The sequence below is a fragment of the Anoplopoma fimbria genome, chromosome 15 (genome assembly GCF_027596085.1).
Source record: "Anoplopoma fimbria isolate UVic2021 breed Golden Eagle Sablefish chromosome 15, Afim_UVic_2022, whole genome shotgun sequence".
Classification (NCBI taxonomy): Eukaryota; Metazoa; Chordata; class Actinopteri; order Perciformes; family Anoplopomatidae; genus Anoplopoma; species Anoplopoma fimbria.
In genome coordinates, this window is record NC_072463.1 from 5,607,283 (window position 1) to 5,631,358 (window position 24,076).

Consider the following 24,076-nt stretch of genomic DNA (forward strand, 5'->3'; position numbering starts at 1 on the left):
TGTTGTTTTTCAAAGCACCAGTCGTGTGTTTAACAGCATTCAGTGTCAGGCTACTTTCATATTCATCCTGGAGCGATCTGCTGCTCTGACACCCACACCTGCTCATTCACTGAAGAGTTTCAATCCAAAATGAGCAGCACTGACACCCACTCTCTACATTATGAGCAAAAGTAAAAGTTGTTATTGAAAAACATGAGGCTTATTTTGAGTCCTTTTTCTGAAGCGCTGCCCACAAAATACCTACAAATCTGATAAAGGAACCACCTTGATTTTATATAATGTCAAGAAAATAAATGTTTTTCTTTGTTAAAGCTGCAATAATAGATATTTAACAATGGATGAAAAACCCCAAAAAATCTTTTGCGGAAAAAAATATTTTTAGCAATTTTAGCTCACTCTACTGAATTCTACCTTCACACCACCAAACATCAATCAAATATAGCATCTTACTTGTGACCAAAGTAGAGCATTTAACAGCTAAAGAGTCAACAAAACAAAGCTAAAAGTTAAAACTTGCACTAATATTCATCAGGTGTTCAAAAACGCGACTCCAAATAAATGCTAAAGCTAATGTGTGTCTACTGAATGTGTAAATAACAACAAAAGAGTAATGGTAAATAATGATATTAATTGACAGCAATTAACATGTATTTTCCGTAAGCCTTGGACTATTGCAGGTTAAAGTCCGAAGGCAAGATGAAATGCTAGCTTTAACAATAGTAGTCGGAAAGCGTCGAAAGGTTGTGTCTAGATGGTAACCCTTGATCTGCGAAACTGAGTTGAAACTGGTTGAGGTTGAGCACCGACATCGAATGGTTTAGTTTGTATAGGTCATCGGGAAGAGAGTTTCGCAACAGTTCTCGCACCTTTTTTTGCAAATCTACGGTAACAATTTAGACACGAACCACGCCAAACAATGCAGACGGTTTAAGACGGCAGGAATTTAAGCTAAATAGGTGAAAACAGTTTTGGTGTATATCATGGTTATGATAGGAAGTTAGGATAACGCTAAATCTAACAGACTGGTAAATGTTTGTTGGGGAAATAGCTTTTGCATGGCACTGTATCAAATTACTTGTTGTTCAAATTTGTTTAAATCATGAAGGTTTGAACTTTGTAGATACTCGTTTGTTTTTGCAAAGTGGAACCCATGAACCTGATTAACTTTTTCAGAAATAAAGATGAGAGAAACCCTCAATTTTGTGCTGAGATACAGACGCTAGCAGAACTACAGCTAGCAGCTAGCAGCTGGCGGCATCAGGACTTCGGGTTTCTATAGGCCCAACCGGCACATACGGGTACTCTGCAAAACGTTGAGGCGCTTGACACTTGAGTAATGCCGGTCTATAATACGGCAGATGTTGTATTTCCGCTGCCCCCCCAAGTGGCCAAAAAAAATATAAATTCAGCTTTAAAAATGGTTTTGCACCATTTTAGGAAGAAACTCTTGAGTTGTTCAGTTTAGCGCTTTAGAGCTCTTCAGTGTGGGCGGCTGCAGCCAACGCCTCTCCCTCCACAGGCACTCTGTTCAGTCCATAGTGACACCTTTATATATTGGCCTTTTGCACGTGTACAAGTAGAAGTCTCCATAAATAGAACTATACAGCAAAGTGCATGGAAGGAAGAGTACAAAAATACCTCTGAATTTAACCTCTGCAGCAACACGTTTTTTTTGTTCTTCTTTTTTTTTTTCGATTGAAAAGGTGAAAACTCGAGTGAGACCAAGATATCAGTAAATAAATAAAATACAATGTCATACTTTTTACCTAGGCAAGATACATAACTCTTAGAAATGTGAAGACATCGTTCCAGTATATATTTGAACCCCCCCTCCCATCTCCCCTCCCACTTAGCCACAGCAATCCTCTGTCGTTAGAGCAGAAGGTGACCACATTTAAACAAATATTCAAAATATACAGAAAATATGGAAATATATTATATATAGATACGTATAGAGTACGGAAGTAATGTTCAGGGCAGTTTGACCGTGTTCACATGTGTCCACCTCTTCCTCCTTGCCTGTTTGAATGATGATTTGTCTGCCAGTATGAACACCGTCGCTCCTCCACTTCTTCTTCTTCTTCTTCTTCCTCTTCTTCTTTGTGTGATTTCTGATAACTCTGCAGTGCTCCTTTAGGAAACTATGCAAATAAAAAATAAATACTATGACTCCATCCCACTGTCACTCAACAACATATTTCCATTTACGATATCATAATTTGCTATTCCTTAACGTAGATCAGAAAATAGTTCTTTTATTCCCTCTTTTTGTGTGCGTGTGTATGTGTGTGTGTTGATTTTTTTTGTTGTTTTATTCATTTTCTTAGCGTTTTTATCCCCAAAATACTTTTTAAAAAAAGTCGTTCTCGTCAGATGTTGAGAAAAAATATATAGACCTCTGATTAACTCAGCTCTCTCCGGCTATAAGACTGCAGTCTCTTCCAGTGGAATGCAGGACCACGCCGGCGTCGGCATCTTCTGGACTCGGTGGTAACCCCAATCCCAACTGTAAGCACACTCGCACAGGCTCAGGACGGCTCTCCTTTAGCTGTCGGCACTAGAGGGCAGGATACTCACCTCCAAGCATCCTTACAGAAGGGGTTGAGGGAGAGAGAGAGAGGGAGGGAGGGAGGCGTCTGGGAGAACCCTGGGTCTACCTCTCCTTTCCTTTCATACTATTCAAGACTTAACCAAAATTCCACAGTGAGAATTCACTCTTTTAACCTCTGAAGTTGTACTTTGAACCCCTGTCGTCTGTGTGTCTTTTTCCCGTTTAGAAGCCCTCTATATGACAGTAGGCCTCCAGACTGGAGAAGAGGATGTAGAGGAACCAGAGGCCGAAAAGGAAGGCCGAGGTGGCCAGTCTGTGTCCCCGGGGCCCGCCCAGTTCTCCTCCGATGTGGGCCCGGCGCCGGTAGAGCAGCACCGAGATGGCCAGGAAGGCGAAGATGGTGAAGAGGGTGACGGAGAAGGCCAGCGAGCCGGCTTCCACCACAAACGGCTTCCCTTTCATGTGCCAGTAGATGGCAGCCACCGACCACGCCAGGCCGATTCCCAGGAAGACGTTGACGGCGTTGCTGCCCGTCACGTTCCCGATGGAGGCGTCTGCGTAGGTGTCCTGGACCGCTGACACCTTACTGGCAAAGGTGTCTGCACACAGAGACAGAGAGAGAGAGAGAGAGAGAGAGAGAGAGAGAGAGAGAGAGAGAGAGAGAGAGAGAGAGAGAGAGAGAGGAGTCATTACATTCGATTCAAATGTGCAGAAATGTGATTGGTGCACAGAAAAGACAGAGTCCTGCCTACTTTGAAACAAAAAGTATAAACAAAACAAAAAAAACAGAAATGTCCCAAATTAAATAACAGTATAATAATATCATATAATACTGATGAAACTTTATATATCTGAAACGTATACATCCATCACAGCTGATTCAAATAATAAGATTTCAAAGCTCTTAAACATCACTTTACTTTTGTCGAAATCATTGTTGAATTCCAGACCATCAAGATGATTATTATTGTTATTGCTATAAAGTTATTTTTGTCAGTGTTTAAAGAAATGAAGACTACATTCCTGTTACCCTTCACCCCATTCCCTCGAGATCTTTCAGTTTCACGAAGAAGATAAACATGCTGGAAGCAAATGTTCAATTTCCTGCCAAATCCACCTGTCACTCAAAATATAAATTGAGGCCAGTTGAGGTTGGCAATCTTCTCTGTATTTGTCTTGTTTGTTTATAATGTTTATATTTATATATCCTTTTTTTCTCTCTAAATGAATGCAGTGGTGATGATTTATTAATGCTGCACACAGGACCTTTAATAACAAATATGCTGACAGAGTCAAAGTTTTTGGTGCCATATTGTTCCTGTCGGGGTGAAAATGTCAGTTTGGAGGAAATAAGAATATCAGCCATCTTGATGACTAAGCATGTTTGAAAGAGTCTAAAAAAGCTAATAAAGCCACAGAGTTTCCTCAAACTATGAAAGAAACGTATACTCCATGAACTTACATAAAAAAAAAAAAACATATGCAAAACTTCAGAGGACAGATTTTCACGTTACATGACTGTATTGACAAAGACGGTGTCATTTCTTCTCACCTGGGACAGATGTACCGAGCGCCACAAACACCACAGCAGTGACTGAGTCCTTGAGGCCAATGGTGCAGCCGAAGTGAGACGCCAGGTCGCCGATGACGGCCGTGAGCAGGCCGATGATGGCGATGGAGACGAAGAAGCAGGCCCATCCGTTCAGGTAGTCCGTGGGAGGGACGCAAGCGAACAGGACCTTCCAGAAGACGGTGAGGAAGTGCATGACGTAGTCGAAACAGGACGGCAGCCTCTCCTCCCCTGTGTCCTCCTCATCCTCATCTGCTTGGGAGAAGTTGGGTCGAGCAAAGGGGGAGACGGCGGGGGAGTCGAGGGGGTGAAAGGTGGGATGGATTGAAGCATAATGGGAGGACAGGAGAGAGTAGATCAGCAGAGAGGACGAAGACGTAGCAGAATATTTGGACAAAGATAAAGAGAGAAGGGGTGAAGGAGGGTAAGTAAATATTAAAGAGAAGAGGGAGATAAAAGAAACAAGATAGAAGATGAAAAAGCAAAAAAAGAATATGACAGGGAAAGAAAAAAGAAAGACAGATGATGAAGCATAAAGCGGGGGAGGATAAAGAGCCAGAGTTGGGAAACGTTGGGGAGATTAAGGATCGATAGAGGAGATAAGGGGTGACAGAGAGGGGGAGGGAGAGAACAACAATCTCTTAAAATGGTACATTGACTTATTTTTCAGTGCGAGACATCACGTCACTTCAGCCTGAGGTCACTGATGTGTATATATTACAAAGTTACTTTTGCTTTAGTTAGTAGTTTACAGACCTCAGTTCACAATATAATATTTCAAGCTAATTGAATAACGCACAGTCCATAACCTCATTTACAAAACTTCTCTCTTTACTTTGTGGGTAAAAAAAGAAGTCATGCAAATTCCAAGATACATTGTTCAGATTTGATTTTTTTAGTGTGTTCACACTGAAGAAGTGACACAATGAAGTATACGCAAAGCCGACAGCATTCTATTATAAATAAGGTTAATAAGAGAGCGCTGTCGATGGACACAATAGCCCCACAATGCACTGCACAAGGAAAATGGAGGAGCTGCTAACAGCTGGGAAAAAAGTGTGTGATTAAGCACCGTGAAAGAAGTATTAAATCTTTGGGAAACATTTTGAAGTTTAATTGGCACTGATGGTCCGTGACAAAGTTGCAGTTTGATTACTTTGCACATATTGTAAACTATAATTTCCTGTTAGTTTAAAATAGTATGTTTCTTTTTATACACTAAACGCTAAAACAGTGTCTTTGATAATGGTTTATCGTATAGAATTAGCATGTAGCATGGATTTGGGACGTACTTTAATCTGGCTTTCTGGCTGAGGTTAAAAGGAGACTTTATAGTTTGTTCTATAAAAAAAATGAACCGCGCTCCCTGTGCACTCCGATTCATAAAAGTGTCATCTTGCAACAGCTAAATATGTAAATGTGAATGGTCACCCTCCTCAGGTGGAGGAGTATGGTGTCCTCTGTGTCCCAGCGGCTCACAGGACACTCAGCCGGACAGGAGGGACACTGTGCTGATTCAAAGTGTCAGGCCATGTGAGCCGCATGCATTTTTCAGCCATGGGTGGATCATGAAATAATAAAGAGCACCGCTGGATTAAATATTTCAGCTCCAAAGTGACGAGGCGAGGCCATCACGGCGCTCACTACAGCGGTGGCTTTGGCTGCACTGCAGGCTGATCTGATGTCGCTGACGCCCAACATGATGGATGAGTTTTCCCTTAACGCACGTGAGATTATTCCAGAGCTTCAAGAGATTTGCTTTCTGGGTGGATTCCAGTTAAATGAGTTCTTGAAGGCTCCCACTGACACCAATCATTTTTGGGCTGAAGTCGGTTGCAATTTTCAATATTCTGAGAGTTAGATGAGAAGATAGATACCACTCACATCTCTCTGTTAAAGATGAAGCTACCGCAAGTAGAAAGTTAGTTTAGCTTAGCCTAAAGAAAGACTGTGAATAAGCACATTTCCAAAAAAGAAAAAAATATTCCTTTAAAGGGGACATATTATGCCAATTTTCATGTTCATAATTGTATTTTGGGTAACTACTAGAATATGTTTACATGCTATAATGATTAAAAAACACAGTATTTTTCCCATTGTGTCTTTCTGAATATACCTGTATTCACCCTATGTCTGAAATGCTCTGTTTTAGCGCCTGTCTCTTTAAGCCCCCCTCCTGTCAGATTGGTTTACTAGAAAAATGTGGTGCACCTTTGCAAAGGTAGTTCTCAAGCTGTGGGCGATATATATTCTAATGAGCCTACTTGTGACACTACTACTACTACTGTTAGTAGGTACTCCAGATACCAAAATGTATGTGCACAAACTCTGAAAGGGTGAGCTTAAAAACACATTCCCTTTAAAGAGTTTCCAAATGAGCTTTTAGACTGTGGGATAATAAACTCTTGTTAAATTTGTCAAAATTAGCAGCTCTTAAAAGCACCAATATCAGGAAAAGTGAAATGCTAAATTCAATGATAAATAAATGCTGTTTACAAAAACATTTAGAATTTAAACGAATCATTTTCACATTTTTCACACAGTAAGAGTGGCCAGTCATCATGTTGACAGGTCTCAATATTCACAACACTAAAGAAATAATTTGAAAATATGAAAAAAACTTTACAGTCTGACCATGTACCATAAAACTATCCAACCAGGTGTCACTATTAGACAATCATTTGACTGGTATACAGTTGTTAGACATGAAAAGAATAAACAGTGAGAGACCATGATGTCCAGTGTATTTATGTACAGCCCTAAAGAGCCAGAGAAGAAGACACACGTGTGTTTACAGTACCTGCACTGACTGTAATGGCCTCCATGAACTGTTCTCTCCAGGAGTTGGTTCCCACCACCAGAGCCAGGTTGGTCTTCTTGATCAGCTTGTCCACTGTGCTCTGCGTGAAACAATACAAGAATAAAATCCATCCGTTATTTATGCTCAGAGGCAGCTTAAACAAAAGGAATACATGAGCTTCGCCACATGATGGCAGTGGCATCAAGTCCCAGACAGCAGAAACCATCTGTTTGATGCATGATAAAAAAAAAACACACGCCAGAAACAAATAGGGAGGGAGGTTAGAAATGCACCACTGTGGGTTGGGAGGCCTCTAAAGAGCTACTGCTAAAATTAGAAAATATGCATGTTGTTATCTGTATGACTGCATGGAAAACCCTGGTTCCAGCAGAAACAATCAGGCATATCGAGTAACCTTTCCTACCTTAAACTCGTATGATTCCTCAATAATGACTTCCAGCTTGGAGTGTTCCCCCAGCACCGGTTTTCCCATTTCTGCGATCCGCCTGGCTTCCTCTTCGTCTGATGACATCTTCCTGTCTGGTACATCTGAGAACAAAGGGCAAGAGCGAGCAAAATAAAAGAATCGCAGCAGGAAAGACAGCAATCAAAATAAGAGGATGCTCGGCTGATTAGTGTGTTGCGTTGTGCTTCGCAGCATACAAACAAAACATCAGAGGGTTGCCTCGCTGCTATCAGATTGAATGTATTCAGCCTTTATAATGTTCAAGCTTTACGGAGAGACAAGATTTGTTTAATATGGAGTGTTATATGCAGTCAAGTCTGTCACAATCAGTTGAAAGTGGCCGTCCAGCTTTGTTATGTAAAGGTAAGGCAAACCTGCATGGCTGAACTATCTGGCAAAAACAATGCAAAAGCAAATATTCCGTTTATTTTTTTCCATCTCTACTTTTATCCAAAAGTGATGGAGTTTACATTAACTTTCAAGGTCCTAAAAATATAAAGAGCACTTATTAAAGAGTATTAAATATGACTTTGTCAAGAAATAATTAAATCTAAAAGGTCTGAAATCCAAAAAATGCAAATTTTCCCATTTGTTTTGAGATAGCCGTCCTTAATCCTCCTGACATTGTGTTCATCTTAGCTGACTTATTTTAGGACTTGTTCTGTTATGCCCCAACCAATCAGCAGTGAGTGACTTAACCATCCCGATGACATCATTTTCAGTGGACACAGAAGCTGTTATATGTTTCTCACAATTGACTAATAGCTAATAGTTTCACATTAATCCAAGAGGTATGCTGATTTAAGAGTTTTTATTTCTGTGTGGTTACTTAAAACAACTTGTACATCTAGTTAAATCTCATCCAGGACATTTTTCTGACACTCCTCTTTATAAATGTAGGTAGCTAGGAAGACTCTTCCCTAATCCCACCAACTAAACTCTGAGTAAGTGAGTGAGAAAATATGTTTTTGCAGACAAACTAATCCCAACTCAATGTCTGCTTACTGTTTTATTCCCCCAGAGCCTTCTACTGTAACTCCATCAGCGAATGGAGTTTGCTCGGTTGTCATGAGGATGGATCACTGATAGGAATTTTCCAGAAAATCAGAGCAGCTGTTGAGCTTGGATGTCAACAGATCCATCTCCATGACAACTGAGTGGTTAAAAGCTCCAGGAAAATAAATAGTAAGTGGACAATTTCAAAGGTCTGGATTTAACATTTGTGCCCCTACTTCTTGTGATTTGGGTGAAATGACTCTTTAAATGCTATATCAACACAAATCATCAGGTTTCACATTAAAGATGGGAAGTGCTGATTGTAGGACGGAGCTGAAGCAACAATAGCATATCAGGTACTTTCACGGCCTTCCATTCAATGTCAGTACTCTTTAAGGCCTTTCATTTATAAATACAACCTGATCAGTGTCTCTATCAGCCTATCAGACGTGTCCTGGGTGACTCTGCTGTAGAAAGAACCCACAATGCTTCACAGAGCTCCTGAGAGCACCGCACACTACAAAGAGCGCCATAACATCAATTCTGTGCTGTCAAACTCTATCAAGACGGAGCGACTGTGCATCCAAAGGCCCTCTCATCCTGCTCTATGTGTGTGTGTGTGTTTGTGTTTGTGTGTGTGTTTGTGTGTGTGTGTGTGTGTGTGTGTGTGTGTGTGTGTGTGTGTGTGTGTGTGTGTGTGTGTGTGTGACAACCCCACTGAGCCACCTGGTGCAGAGGACCTTGTCATCTCTTATACGAGTCCCGAGTTACATCCCGCTGCTCTTTGCTGACAACACGCTTACCATTAAATATTAACGTTGCCATTAAAGATCACAGCCCGGTCCCCTTGATAGGAGGGCGTGTCGGCAAGCAAGCACACACACACACACACACACACACACACACACACACACACACACACACACACACACACACACACACACACACACACACACACACACACACACACACACACACACACACGCACACACGCAGAGGCATGCATAATATACCAGTGCATTACTTCCTGCGCACACACACTTTTAAGCTAAATCAATTACACACCAAAGACAGTGTGCACCCTCCAGTCCTGACAGGACTTATTTTGCTCATGTTAAAAAATGTATTATCCAGCCATTCCCCTGCTCCGTGCTGCACCGTCTACATGACACTACTTCCTTGACAAGGAAAGAGAAAAAAATAATAATAACACAATCCCATTACAAAGGTAATTAAATTTCTAATTTTGGACCTGCAGATTTTTTCTTATCTCCACGGTTATCAGGTGTTTGTACCTTCCTCTCGACTGGAGAACATGATTTATGGATTTGTGATTAATTAAATCCGCTGATTAGCGTGAAAATCCATCATTAAGTGCGGGAGAGAGCAGCCAAAGAGCGTGTTGTTTGTTACGGTGACAGTAGAGGAGGATAACAGCGCTGGAATGCAGTTTATTTATAACAAACCTCTCTAAATAATGACTCAATATCTTAAAAGGCAGCAAAATAAAACCATCTCAACAGTCATCCTCTGAGATTTCATGTCATGCAACAGAGAACCTCGTATTCAGGGCTGATGTTTAAATCACAGCACACACACACACACACACACACACACACACACGGAGAGAGAAGGTGGTTAGTGGAGATGCTGAGGGGGGAATGGGCAGCTTACCGTCAGCTAACAACAGGGCTGTGGAGGAGAGAAGAGAGGGGGGAGGAGGAGGAGGAGGAGGAGGGAGGAAGGCGTGGAGAAAACAGAAAGAGGATGAGCAGCGGAAATGGAAGAAACTTGCATAAGGACAAGAAGAGGAGAGAAATGTAATGACCTCACAGAATGGCTGGGTATTGACCCTGAGGTGTAATATATATATATATATATATATATATATATATATATATATATATATATATATATATATATATATATATATATATCACTGATTATTCAGTGGAAGGAATGTGGTATTTGTTTTACTTCTTTTATGACCACAAAGGCATAAACGCAGTTTATTAAGGAAAAAACTGTCAGAAAGAATAGAAACAAAAAATGGATATTTTGTGTGTCATGATCTCCAGCTATGAGCACAACATTAAGTCAAAACTTTATTACTCCCAGCTGCTGTCAGATGACACCCTTATTAACCCTAATTTAACAAGCACAGAATGAAAAAGTGTAGTGTAAAGAGAACTTGGCCTTTTATCAATAATAATATAAACATTTTATTTACCATGCATTGCATTCTTATCATAATATACAAATGAAAAAGACATAATGCTTGTGTTTGAATAAATTTAACCCTAAATTTCAAAAGAGTTCATGAATATTTAAAAATATTTAAGTGGATCATCTTACTCAAGTAAATTAATTATATACACATGTATTATTATTAATAAGCTTAATAGACTTAATGTAATTTTAATATTCATCAATGAATAATTGAAAAGATGGTAGAGATTTTGAAGATGAAATAATCTAACTGGAATTATTCAACAAACATTTATAGTTTAAAATGCTGCTGTGATGATATGAAATATTTTTAGCATCTAATTCAATTGTAAGATTTGTCTGCATGTCCTCCAGATTGCTGCTATGCATGAAACAAACATCTTCTTTACAAACATTGCACTATAAAAGTTGGTAGGATATATATATAGTGAGCCGGTGTTAACAGTGTCAATATGGTGGTGTTTAGGATGACAATATTTTATTTTATTTATTTAGTCTCATTTCCAGTTGGAAGAAAAGTTATACACATTTACACAGACTCACACAGACACACGTGACTTGTTTCACTTGGACTTAATATATCACACTTTGTAATAAAAAAACATTTTAAAGCAATTTTTCAAATATTTAAAGAACAATACGACAAACAAATAAACAGCAAAGAAAAATACAACTAAAAAGGGTCTTTTTTCCTATAAATAATAACTTTTGATATACTTTTATTTAGGAAAGACTTGTCTTCTAGCTGGGGAGATCCGCGATGCGGTTTATATAACCATCCTCAAATTGTTTTCTGTGTTATCCCATTTCGGATTAGACTTACTACATTATTATTGGACCTTTTAAAATGATCTTCTTTCTTATAGTCCCACAGTTAAGTTTAGGGTTTCTTTATTTTCAAAATGAAGATGGCTTCTTTTGCTCCTTATAGCCATCCAAGGAGGGAGGGGTCTCATTTAGAATTTCCCCTGTGAGTTTTTTCCCAGTTTTTCTCATGTCCTAAGAGTTTTTAAGAATATTTTCGTGTGATCTTAGAGATTAGAAGCCTGTTAAGACATTGCATGTGATATTGAGCTACACAAATAACTTTTTCAATGGAGCAGTCTGAAGTTGTGATTATAGGACACACTTCAGGGAGGAAACAGACTTCTATTCACTCGCTCAGTCAGTCAAAGAATCCATCAGGGAATCATCCAGTCACAACCAACCACCAGCATCCACACAACGTAAAACAAACTATGCAGATGCTCAGGACTACCACGCCCCCTTTTCTCAGCATTCTGATTACGACTCTGTCTGATTGTTTATCTGCATGCTGCAGATGCAGATCAGTGACACAGCACATTGCGCTCAGATGCCTTAGGCAAAGTGTAAACCAGTAACTAAATGATATGATTAAGAATAAAAAAAAAGTCAAAAAGTCCAACCAGAGAGGCAGATAATTACATGACAGGATACATCATAAGTCAATGAAGAAGGAGAAAAAAGCCTTCCTGTGTGTTTTAGCCTCCACAGATTAATGTTGACAACTCATCCTTTTGACATCTTCATCATAATTTCTCCTTATATTCATAAAATAAGGACAAATGTTCACACTCTTGAAGGACAAAACGAAGCTTCCCCGAATGGTCCGACTCCTGAAACCTCTTTCGACCGACAAACGATACCAATTAACCTGTTTGTGTTCGGAGGACGCTTATCAGCTTCCTAAATCCAATGCAGGCCACAGTTAATCATCATAAGTAGCTAAGTGCATTAATTGCTGTGGGCGACTTGCTTCATTATCATTAGTACTAGCCGAGGCGTGCTGAGCCAGAGCCAAGCGTGGTGTAAAGCCCAGCTGTGGGGAGTCTGAACGGCCGTACCCCGGTCAGTGATAACAGCGTATCACTTGGTAGAGGCCGGTGAAGGGGAGCACACACACACAACACACACACACACACACACACACACACACACACACACACACACACACACACAGACACACACACATACTAAGATAAATACATACAAAACGCACAAACAGGAGCAGATAAAAGAGAAATTAATCAGTGTGCCTCCAAAACTTAGTCTTTGCAATATTATCATGGAAGAAAACGCATCTGACAGGTTTGTTAAGTCTGAATGTAAACATAAGCTAGTACAAGTGAACTCAACCTTTAATCTTGACCTTGATTCAAATCACTAATCGATTATTAATCAACTAGTTATTTCAGCACAACAGAAGATTAACAGACTTGCACACAGCACACACACACACACACACACAGACACAAACAGATGCAAACATATCAGAATCAGAATCAGCCTAACACACACCCCTAATTTGCCAAGTATGCTTACACATACAGGGAATTTGACTTCGTTTTTTCCGTCGCTCTCAGCGTACATATATAGAAATAGACAAATAAAAACTGAAAACAAGGAGAGCAAGGTAGGATAAGGACGTAAAGACTTGCACATACACACAAACAACACATACAATGCTGATGAAGAAACAAACGAACAGAGGTGTTTCAAAAGCAGACTAATAATAATGATTACGCTCACAACCCAGAAGGTTGTCATTGTGCCAGCAGTACAATTGCGATAGGGAAGATTAACCAAAGGGATTTAATTGGAGGGGTGTATATATATATGTGTGTGTGTGTGTGTGTGTGTGTGTGGAGGGGTAAGGTGGGGTGTGTCTGTGTTTAACCATTGTCATCATACAGTGTGTTCTCCCGCTCGCTCGGCCAAATCAGATCTGTCTCGTTACAAAAGAGTGAGTCCTTCTTTCTTTTTTTTTTAACTTTTTTCTCTCACACACACACACACACACACACACACACACACACACACACACACACACACACACACACACACACACACACACACACACACACACACACACACACACACACACACAGCCGGGCTCTGAGTCACGGCGTCAATACAGCCGCTAATGTACGCCTTCTCTCTCTCTCTCTCTTTGCACAGCTCATTAAGACAGAATCATCATTTGACTTATCAGGGCTATTCTGGTTTCGCCGAGGCCCGGGGGTGGATCTGGGCTGATGCGCCTGGAGCTGCATGTATTCGTGATGGGAGGAAAAGAGGTAAAGAGGAAGGGAGAAACTGGTGGATGCAGGAGAGGAAGGAACGAGGAGATGAGTTAATGGATTTATGGAGCGATAGAGGGATAGAAATATATGGGGATGGAGGGACTGGTGGAGGAAGGAGAGGAGGAATATGGAAGGAGTATGAAAGGATGAGATTGTGGGGATTAAAAGAAAAGAAAGAGGGATGGAAAGAATGGTAGCATGAAAGGAAAGACAGAGATGCAGTGATTGATGAATGACATTTAAAAGGAGGAAAGGATGGAAAGATGGAGAGGTGGGTGTGAGAGGTGCAGAAGAATGGAGAATCTGGTGGATGCAGGAAAGATGAATGGGTAAATTGAAGACTGGATTTATGGAGCGATGGAGTGAAGGGCTGATGGAGGGATTGATGGAGGGAGGAGAAGAGGAATGGAGGGGGCTTTGTTTATAGATTTATGGATTGATAGAGGAATGGACTGATGGTGGGGGATTGTCAGAAACAAGAGAGCAGAAGAAGTTATGGAGGAAGCAAGAACATAGGAGGAATATTAAAGATTGAATTGGAGGTGGAGGGATGGAGAGTGGAGCGATGATAAATAGATTTACGGAGGGAAAGAAGAATAGCAACATGGATGGAGGATTGATTGAGAGGTGGGAGGATGCAGATATTGGTGGAGGTAGGAGAGGATGAATGGAAGGGGATGGAGGAATGATGTCATGAGGTAAGGAAGGAAAAGAAGTGATGGAGGAATGGAGTTTGATATAGTGCTCTGGACAAGAACGTCACACATTCACACATCTTTGGCAGCAGAGCTACCATGGAGGGTACACTCTTAGGAATAAAGGTTCCAAAAGGACCCAGGGAACCATTTGCTTCTGAAGAACCCTTTTTTTTGTAAGACTGAGGTTTCCATTAAGAACTCTTTTGATCCAAACAAATATTTTTAGAAGAAAGAGTTCTTCAAGGATTGTTGAAAGCATGGGTGTGAAAAAGAACCATGTTATTGGTTATATATGTTATATGATTTCTCAGAACCCCCTGGGTGGGTTCTTTTAAGCACCCTTAGAAAGTGGAAGGTTCCTGGATAGAACCTCCAGAGAAGGTTCTGGGTGGAAACTTTCACAGATAGTTCTATATTTAACCCTATATGTTTGGTACAAGGTAGAACCCCAGGTGGACCCTTTATGAGAAAGGTTCAGGAACCCTGTATGGTTCTAGTTAGCACCTTTATTTCTAAGACATTTTTGTTCAGCGCCTTGTTGAAGGACACTTACATGTTGCCAGTAGAATGTGAAACATGATCTACTATCTGAGGAAGCGCCTCCAGGTCGGAAAAGTGAAGCCAATTTGGAAGTTCCTTAAGCCTGCATTTTCTCTAATGGCCTTCAGGGGGCGACTCCTCTGGTTGCAAAAAAAGTCAGATTGTATGGAAGTCTATGACAAAGCGACCCTTCTTCTCACTTGATTTATTCCCTCAGTAAACATTGTAAACATGAGTTTATGGTCTCAATGTCTAGTTTCAAGTCTTCTTCAATACAGCATCATGGTCATTTAGTAAAATATGGTCCCATTTAGGGTAAAATAGACAACAAATCTGGTTATGAAAAAAGCCAAGATGGCAAAGGCCTAAATGCAGAACTCAAGGCCTCAAAACGGCCGTCCACAGACCAACGGGTGACGTCACAGTAACTACGTCCACTTCTTACATACAGTCAATGGCCATAACCAAAGCAAGGACGGACTGTTGAAGGAATATGACAGAAAAGGTGTTGCCATAGAGGAGTAGAGGAATGAATGAGTTGTTTGGCAGGAGGACAGAGAGATGAAGGGATGGACCGATGGATGGTCAGGGGGATTAAAGGACTTGTAAATATAGTAAACGAGGAAACAGAAGAACTGATTCATGCATGGACTACTGATTGGATGGGATGAGGTACAGACATGTAAACATGGAGGGATGATTGATGTCTCTGTTTTTATATAACTATCCAATCATGGAGCTTCATTACAAAGACATAATCTACTGTACTGATGATGAGTCATCACTCTCCATAATGTGCACACACGCACATAAATGCCTTTATGAAGATATTTATACCCAGACTGTACATCCACCTACAGACATATTGGCACACGAACTGTTTCCAATCAGAGTGTTTCCTGCAGCTCAGGGTGATGTGTTAAATAATAACGATCTGCATCGCTACTCAACCCGCACAAAACACACACTAACACACACACACACGCACTGTCGGAGAGAAACGAGATGACAAAGACGGATGCTTCAGCTGCCTTTATTATCTTTCAATATGCAGGCTGTGTAACGCGTCCATCATCTTGTTATGCTCTATCCATGTTTTCTGACGGCATGGAATCGGAAGGAGTCAAAATGCTAAGTACGCGCCATACTTCATCTTCTGAGGCAGCGCTGCCAGACTGAATGAACTGATAATTTAACTGAATGCTGGATGATTTCACTCGAGCATCCTGATGGACGCCTTTCACGGATGAAAAGTCATGTTTTTAATCTTGCTGGGCTAATTAAAGTCGCTACGTGTAGCATTTTGACATCAATAAATCTCCGACGCATTCATCTAGAGATATTAGGGTGATTACTGTAAACAAATACAATCATTGCCAAGAAAATTGGCAGCTACTACCAGTCACAACACTTTATTTGTAGATATTGTGAGTGAGTGCAAGTTGAGTGTCGCCTGAAATCTGGTGATTTGCTTTACAGCACAAAGCAGGATTAGGTCACTGTGTCTTCCAGAACAAACTTAGATAAAGCTTGTGCCTTGAAATATTACATTTTGATGTTTCATAACATACTGACAGATCTTTTAAGTACTTTCTTTTCTAATATGACCAAATGGTGAATCTCCTCTCTTTCAGGACCTTTCTGCTGCTGTTCTCAGTCGAATTTGGCCTCTCTGTTAAAGGAATAGTTTGTTGTTTTGGGAAATATACTAACTTTCTGCCTTGCTGAGAGTCTGATGAAAAGATTTGTACCACTCTTATGTCTCTCCGTAATATATTAGGCTACAGTCAGTTAGCTTAGCTTAGCACAAACACTGGGAAACAGCTAGCAAGGAAACACCCTGCACTGTCCCAATTTTTCCCACATAACCCCTCATGAAAGCACAACTTTTTTATTTCCGGATTAAACAAACAAGACATAATATAGTGAAATGTATACATTTTATTACCTTTGGAAGAAGCCAAGCTGGCCGTTTCCCCCAATTTCGGTCTTTGGATGCTGCCTGTAGTTCCATATTTACAGTGATGACGTGAGAGTGTTATTGATCTTCTCATCAAAGTCTCTGTAAGAAAGTAATGACGCATATTTCCCAACATAAGCTGTTACTTTAAGAAGGACCAAAAGAACACATTTCACCATTAGGTCCTATATTTGGTTGGATCTGTATCTCTGATGACGGCTGGTTTAGGAAAGCCTACAAACCCCAGACAGGCTGCCTCTGGACTCACGAGAGACGCTCCTAATCGGTCCATATGCTTCATTTCACATGGGACAGTTCTCATATTAACCAGAGTCTTGTTCCTCTCGCTATTTCTGCCTTGATTCTCTGGTGGTTTTCCCTCCCCGGCCTTTTGTTTCACTCTGAATCTCTCCCTTTATCCTCTCCCAGCCTCTGTCTCATTACCTTTATCTCTCCCTGTCTCTGTACCCGACTATCTCTCACATATCGTTCTACTTCTCCACTCATTCCTCTATTTTTCCGCTGTTTCCGATTTCAATCCCCAATGTATTTCTCTGTCTCTGTCATCTATCTGCCGTCAAACTATTAATAACAGGTATAAAATGCCACAAAATACTAAGTGGCCAAATTGAGTGTTTTTTGTCCTTGAACTCAAAGGTTTTTTTGTTTTTTTTTAGATTGTGTTTTGTAAAGAAACAGAATTATCAGCATAAGAAAATACCTGAAAGTTTCATGTACTGTTCACTTCTGTTTTAAATCTATTTATTTTCCTCAAATTGTCCTTTAAGAATTACTTCAAAGATATCTAAGATGAATGTTCTGGTTGTAGGCTAATACTGCAATTAACAATTATTTTCATTAATCTGCTGATTATTTTCTGGAGTAATCGATTAGTTGTTTGGTCAATTAAATTTCAGAAGAAAACAAAAAAGACACATTTTTCCACATAGGCTAGGTGATGTCTTTTTCTGTTTTTGTTTAATTAACAGTCCAAAACTCACAGATATTCAGTAAAAAAAATATATAAAAAGGATTCATACTTCTGTACAATTTACTCAAATAATCAACCATCAAAATAATTACCTCTTTGCTGAAATGTGTCTTCTGTGTACTTTACAAAGGACATACATCTGCTTTGGCTCAGACGAGATATAACCAAATAAATTACTGACATTTAAGTAAGTTCATGAACTTTGGTTGACTTGGTGGTTGACTAATTTATCAACTCATTCACGCTACACAAGATCAACAACAACAACAACAACAACAACAACAACAAAAAAACAACAACAAAAACAAATGTCACTCTCTATCCGATCCATACATCCTGCCCGATAGGTACTGGGCATGTGCAACCGTCATCTCTCAACAGAGACGAGATTTGCACATTTTTCATCCCTGGTGTTAGCCGGTAGTGTAACGTTTGCCAGAGCTAGCATAAATGTCAGCAATTTGGCAATATTTTACACTGGAAAATCTGTCACACTAGATGATAAAAAAAAAATGAAATGGCATTCATTGTCTGTAATGTATGTATTTGTTCATGTTTTACAAAACAAATTGTATTGATACATTTCTACTCTGGAGTATCTTCTGGAAATCGGTACATACAGATACACGATTAACCAATAGAAATGCATTACATTTGTTTGTTGTTTAAGCTGTGACATCGCTCTGTCGGTTTGTCAGTCCACAAAAAAAATGTCCCCACCCTTCTGACGGCCACAGTTTTCGCCTTAGTTGGCTGAAATTTTGCATGGAGGTCAAGTGTTTGTAAGGTTGTGTGTTGTGTAAATGCATGCACGTGTGGATGCATGCCCATACGTGGTTGCAGTTATTGCGTATTCGCTTTGGTTTCAATGTGATTGGTTTTGCAGGGTGCAATTTGACCAGGGCTTGTAGAAAGCAGAGTAATTAAACGATACATTTTCAGCAGCAGTTGTTGGAATGATTACATTTTGACACAGAGTAAAAAGGAAACTGGGGTAAATATACAAAATGTACAAATTTCTCTCCACCTTCCCTTGTCTCCTTTTCCCACATCTCTGTCTGTCCTTCACAAGCGTTTCTTCCCTCTTCTCTCTGCCTCCATATTTCTGTTTTTATGCATCCCTCTCCTCCTCCCTCTGATTCGTCCAGTCCAGATGTCACGCTGTGCTGTGCGGATCAAGAGGAGGCGAGCTCCCTCTACTTGTTAACAGTCTGTTTATTCTGCAGCCATATCAGCCTCACTGCCGTGTCAGCAGCAGGCAATTACGAAGCAGATTACCAACCCTGATAATGTCATCAGAACACACAAACAAAATAAAGACACGTATTTATACAGTTCACAAGTTCACTGCCTACTCACTAACATGTTTAGAGTATTCACACAGAAACACTTTTAGCAGTGGTGGAAAGAAACCTAGAACTAATCTGAAATACATGCTTCAATTACTTGTATATTGAGATTTTTCATTCAAAACACGTGAGCAGTTAATAAAATATGAGGCAATATTCTAGATTAACATCTTAATTTTCTTGATTTCCCCTAAAATGTACTACATACAGATTTTAATTACATAATTTCCACAGTTTGACAGTGTCACATCAAACTCTTTTTAATGTTAATGATTTAAAACTGAGTGAAATACGAATACAGGGGCGAGAGTTATTTTAAATTTGTACTTAAATGCAGCACTGGCATGTTTTTGTATTAATTATTTTACTTATCAGTGTTAAAGGTAGTCGACTGAAGCAATAATTTCCTGTGTTAAAATGATTTATAAAAAACTGAGCTTGCAGCTTTAAAATCTGTTGTTCTTCCTGCATCCAGCGCCGCAATTTGACAGTGACGTAGTTGGATGTAAGGAAGAACTACAAGGGCTGTTTCAGCTTGAATTTCTAGACTCTTGGGGCGTGCATGCTCTAGATGCCACTTAAAAACAGAACTTCCTTGTTCTCTTTGCTTGTACTGCATACTAGGAAAGCAGCGAAAATGGCATCCCAACATATGAGAGCAGAGGATGTTATGGACGAGGATATATTTTATAGTGTTTTGAATTACTCAGATATTCAGACGTATTTATTGAGACAGACTTTACGGCTGAGAGAGGCAGAGACTGCATAAGCAAGAGGATGTCAGATAGTCAGAAGCTCGCATGCAATGCATCCTGGTACATGTAGGAGAACTCAGCTTAATGAGTCAATATAGCGCACACACTGAGGAATAAATTGCTTCAAACGACTACATTTACTATCAACACTGATTGGACATAAACATAAAAGTTGGCAAATGTTCCCTTTAAGTCAAGGATCTGAATACTACATTCTTCCACGGACAATAAGCATCCCTATACTTGTGAGGACTTCCACTAACTTTTATCCAATGTCTAACTGTTAAACAGAAAGAAATAAACCTGTCCCCCCAATGTTCTTCACTCGTAAAAATGTCCTTATTGGAGCAGCTATTTCTTACATTTGTCTTACAGTCCTGTATTCTCATATATCTTCTTCTATTTGTAAATAAAAAACACACAGTTTAACACAAAAGTTTTTTCTCTGGAGATACTGTGCTGTACTTGTGCTGTACTGTTCACAAAGGAAGAAGGCGTCTCTGGGTTGTTGTCCACCGTGCTGACATCACTGCTGTAACCCTGAGGCCTGATTAACAGCCCTGCTCGGCCGAGGGCGCACGGACGGAGCCAGGGCCGCCTCCGAGTCGTCTCATCAGCTTCTCACAGAGGCCGAGCCCCAAGGATCCTTCTGAAGCCCTCAATATCCACTTATCATACGCAACATTAATAACTCCAACAATATTATCCGTTTTCCACAGGGAGCAGCAGTGGAAGTAACTTTTTTTCGTTAATACTTTCATGTCTTGCCCTCTGGGTATGAGACAGCCTGCGTATGAATATTTTATCATGTGTATTTAAAGAATCCTGTTCCTAAATGGGACATCCTCCAGAATTACCACAAATAAATGATTAAAACAAATGATTAAGCAATGTAAGTCTTTTGTTGACACGATAGTAACCATGTTAAAGACTTAACCATCTACGGTTTATTCTGGAAATATTAAACGATGACCTTCATGTGACTGTTCTCTAAAAAAGGAAATAAATCCATTCATTCATCCTTTTACCCACTTAGTGCTGTCAAATAGACGAATTATGAGACAACAGGCCCCTAGCACAGACAAAAGCCCTTCGCCCCTCCTACAACGGAGCAACACACCCAAACAGAGCTAAATGCTAACATCAGGATGTATGCTAACACGCTAACACTGTCAATGTTAACGTGTTGATGTAAGCAGGTCTAATGTTTACCACGTTTACCATTGTAATTGTAGCAGTTAGCATGCTAATATATGCTTTGCACTATTAGAACTAAACACAAATTACAGCTAAGGCTGATGGGAATGTTAGTTATGCACAATATGTGGTCTTACGCAAGTATTGGGCATGCAGATAAAGAAAATGGCAACCCACTTATAGAAAAACAGCTCCGCAGCTGTCTGGAACCTTCAAGGTTTTTAAGATATCAAATCACATTTTTGTAGGATTTAGGTTTAATGTATTTACATTCAGTAATTACCGCTCTATACAGTTGTTTCATTGTTAGTGGCGGAGTCCTCTCCTATCCTGGATTGAAATTGTCTTCACAAACAAAGGATTTATGGGAAATGAGGCATGCATGGAATCCAGTGTAACTTGTTTGACAAATGTGATCAGGACATTCATATTTTTCACTTAGCTCTGTGACTTTCCAACAATAAATGTTAACAGTCAGGTCAAACTGAGGCTCTGGCCTCCCATTCAGTTATCCATCCACGGTTTTTCACAGCATTATGGACAAACAACCACAAACATTTCCAATCACAAATCCGAGGCGACTGCTGAGCCGCCCAGCAACAATCTATTCCGCTCAAAATAAATCAGATCATCACAATGAAACTGTCCGGCATCAAAGCGTTGGACTCTCACCGCTGTGAGAAAAATGCAAAGCACCTGACTCGCCCCTCTTCAGAGAGTGAGGTGTGTCAGGAGGGGGGGAGGGATTTGAGAAGGTCATTACCGACATCGACATTAATGAGAGCCCCCACAGAAGGTTGGCGGCCGTGCTGGCCCTCAGCCGTGCGTTTAGACATTCCTGACAGTGTGGTGTTCAGGTAGGTAGCAGCGCATCTCCGTCCCCCCCCCCACACACACACACACCTCTCAGGAACAATTACTGCTCTTCCAGCGCCTCCTCACAGATGGTGAGGGCTTTTTAGAGCGACTCCCCCCACCAGCCACCAGCCACCAACCTCCCCCATCTCCCTGCTCTCCTCTATCTGTGGCTCATTGTCTCTTTGGTTGACTGTGTCTGTCTCTCTCCACCTCTCCATCTTTTTTTTTTTAATGCTCAGACTATTTATGTCTCCCCTACTTTCCCCCTCTCTGCCTCTCCCAGCTCCAAAATTCAACAGTTCAATTTAAATCCATTACACTTAAGCCCCCTGACAAGAGCGTGGCATCCATGGTAACCGTTACTAGACAACAATCTGTGACTCCGCAGCCACATCGAGTCCACCGGCGGCGGGGAGATGCACTGGAGGCGTTGACGTAAACGCTTGTGTCACTTGCTAAGCGACCGGGGGGCCCGTCCTTCAACTGTGACCCCAATCTGGGGACAGAAAGAGGCGGAAGGAATGAAACGGATTTGTTTAAAAGCAGAATCACTGCAATTTGGAGCAGAGGGATGAATCTAATTTGCTAACAATACGACATCCTTCTTATGCCATTCCTTGTGCACGGCTGCCCATGTAACCCTCCATCAGCTGACAGCACCAGCAGGATGTGGATAAGAATGCAGCAGCAGAGACGGCTGAAGTATCCCTGCCTTAAGGCTGCGTCCTTGAAGAAAGAGTACAGACTCAGTAAATCACCAACACGCCGTCTCACATCTTACACTGACTACTGTACAACGCCACGGCAATCACAGCAGAGAAAAGTCAGCTCTGACCTCCACAATTAGGAGGCGGTGCTGTGAGTGCACGCAGCAGTTCCACCCGCCGGGCTTGATTCATGGAAAGTTGGGCAAACAATGCACATAAAGATAAAGATGCACGACGACGTTATAATCACAATCAGGGATAATTAAAGGGGCCGCTCATGCACTGCTTCGCACAATAACACTGCATTGCTGAATTACCATTTAATTGCATGTTGATACAATCAATGCTGCTCTGACAGTAAGCTCAGCGCCAGCAAAGGGGGAAAGGCATCCTGCATATCTTCTCTGTATGGAAAGATACTGCAGAACAAGTGACAACTATTCTTGCAAAACTATTGGCGCCCAAGCAACACACATAATATATTGGGGTTATAAGTTATCTGAACATTTTTTGCATGTTAAATATATAATTCAAAATAATTGTACATTATTTTTAAGCTATTCTTTCTGCAAAAGCCATTTAATGTGAATACATTCTTTATATACCTCTCTCAGAGTCTGCCATTCCTGTGCTGGATTCAAATAGCCGTCACAGGAAATTAAAAATGCATTTATTCCAGCAAAACTTTATCTCATTTATATTAGATATCCGTCTTAAAGTGCACTTTCATTACACCACAACAGAGCTGTATTAACATTAAAATCTTACTTGCGTTCAAGTGGCAAAACACAAAGTGACCTTCATCATGACGAAGCTATAGGAAACGCAATGTATTCGTGAACGCGGTTAGCGCTAGCTGCAATGGTTCAGCATTAATGCAAAGGTCATTTTCATAATTTCTTGAAAGCAAATAAGTTTTTAATATTGGAGGGAGTAATGAAAGCTGCACGAATCCTCAGCAAGCTAACCAACTGTGTCCTGCTATCGTGTGGAAAACGACTCGATAGCAGGACACAGTTGACGGAAAAAGGGCCAATTATTGACTGACAACACATGCCAGTGTCTTCGTCTACCGTTGCCACGGTAACCACAGATGTGGCCAAATCAACCGAGACTGCAATCTGAAGGATTACAACTTTAATAACTCAACTTCCCAACTTTTAAATGACAATTTTTTCCAATCAAAGGAAGTCCGGTAATGTAGAAAGTGCATTAACACTTCATAACCTTCATTATCATGTCACACCCTGCCTCTGACATTCCTCCTCCTGACCCCAGAAAAAAGTGGAGCTTTAATGAAGTCGG

General features: G+C 40.6%; 1 protein-coding gene across 7 annotated transcripts in view; it reads right to left on the reverse strand.

The window, feature by feature from the left end:
- Positions 1–2,764: 2,764 nt before the first annotated feature.
- slc8a3 (solute carrier family 8 member 3) overlaps positions 2,765–24,076 on the reverse strand; it is a 97,998-nt gene continuing 76,686 nt past the window's right edge. Inside the window, exons 3-7 of one of the 7 annotated variants that reach the window (XM_054613491.1) lie at positions 17,410–17,436; positions 7,346–7,453; positions 6,922–7,021; positions 4,104–4,376; positions 2,765–3,150 (exon numbers count right to left, since the gene is read on the reverse strand). In XM_054613491.1, the coding sequence (XP_054469466.1) occupies positions 2,774–3,150; positions 4,104–4,376; positions 6,922–7,021; positions 7,346–7,453; positions 17,410–17,436 (885 nt within the window). In that variant the 3' untranslated portion in view covers positions 2,765–2,773. Of the gene's footprint in view, positions 3,151–4,103; positions 4,377–6,906; positions 7,022–7,345; positions 7,471–9,904; positions 9,912–10,057; positions 10,076–17,409; positions 17,437–18,895; positions 18,933–24,076 lie in introns of all 7 variants that reach the window. The other 6 variants (XM_054613490.1, XM_054613487.1, XM_054613489.1 and 3 more) reach the window with 6 other exon arrangements.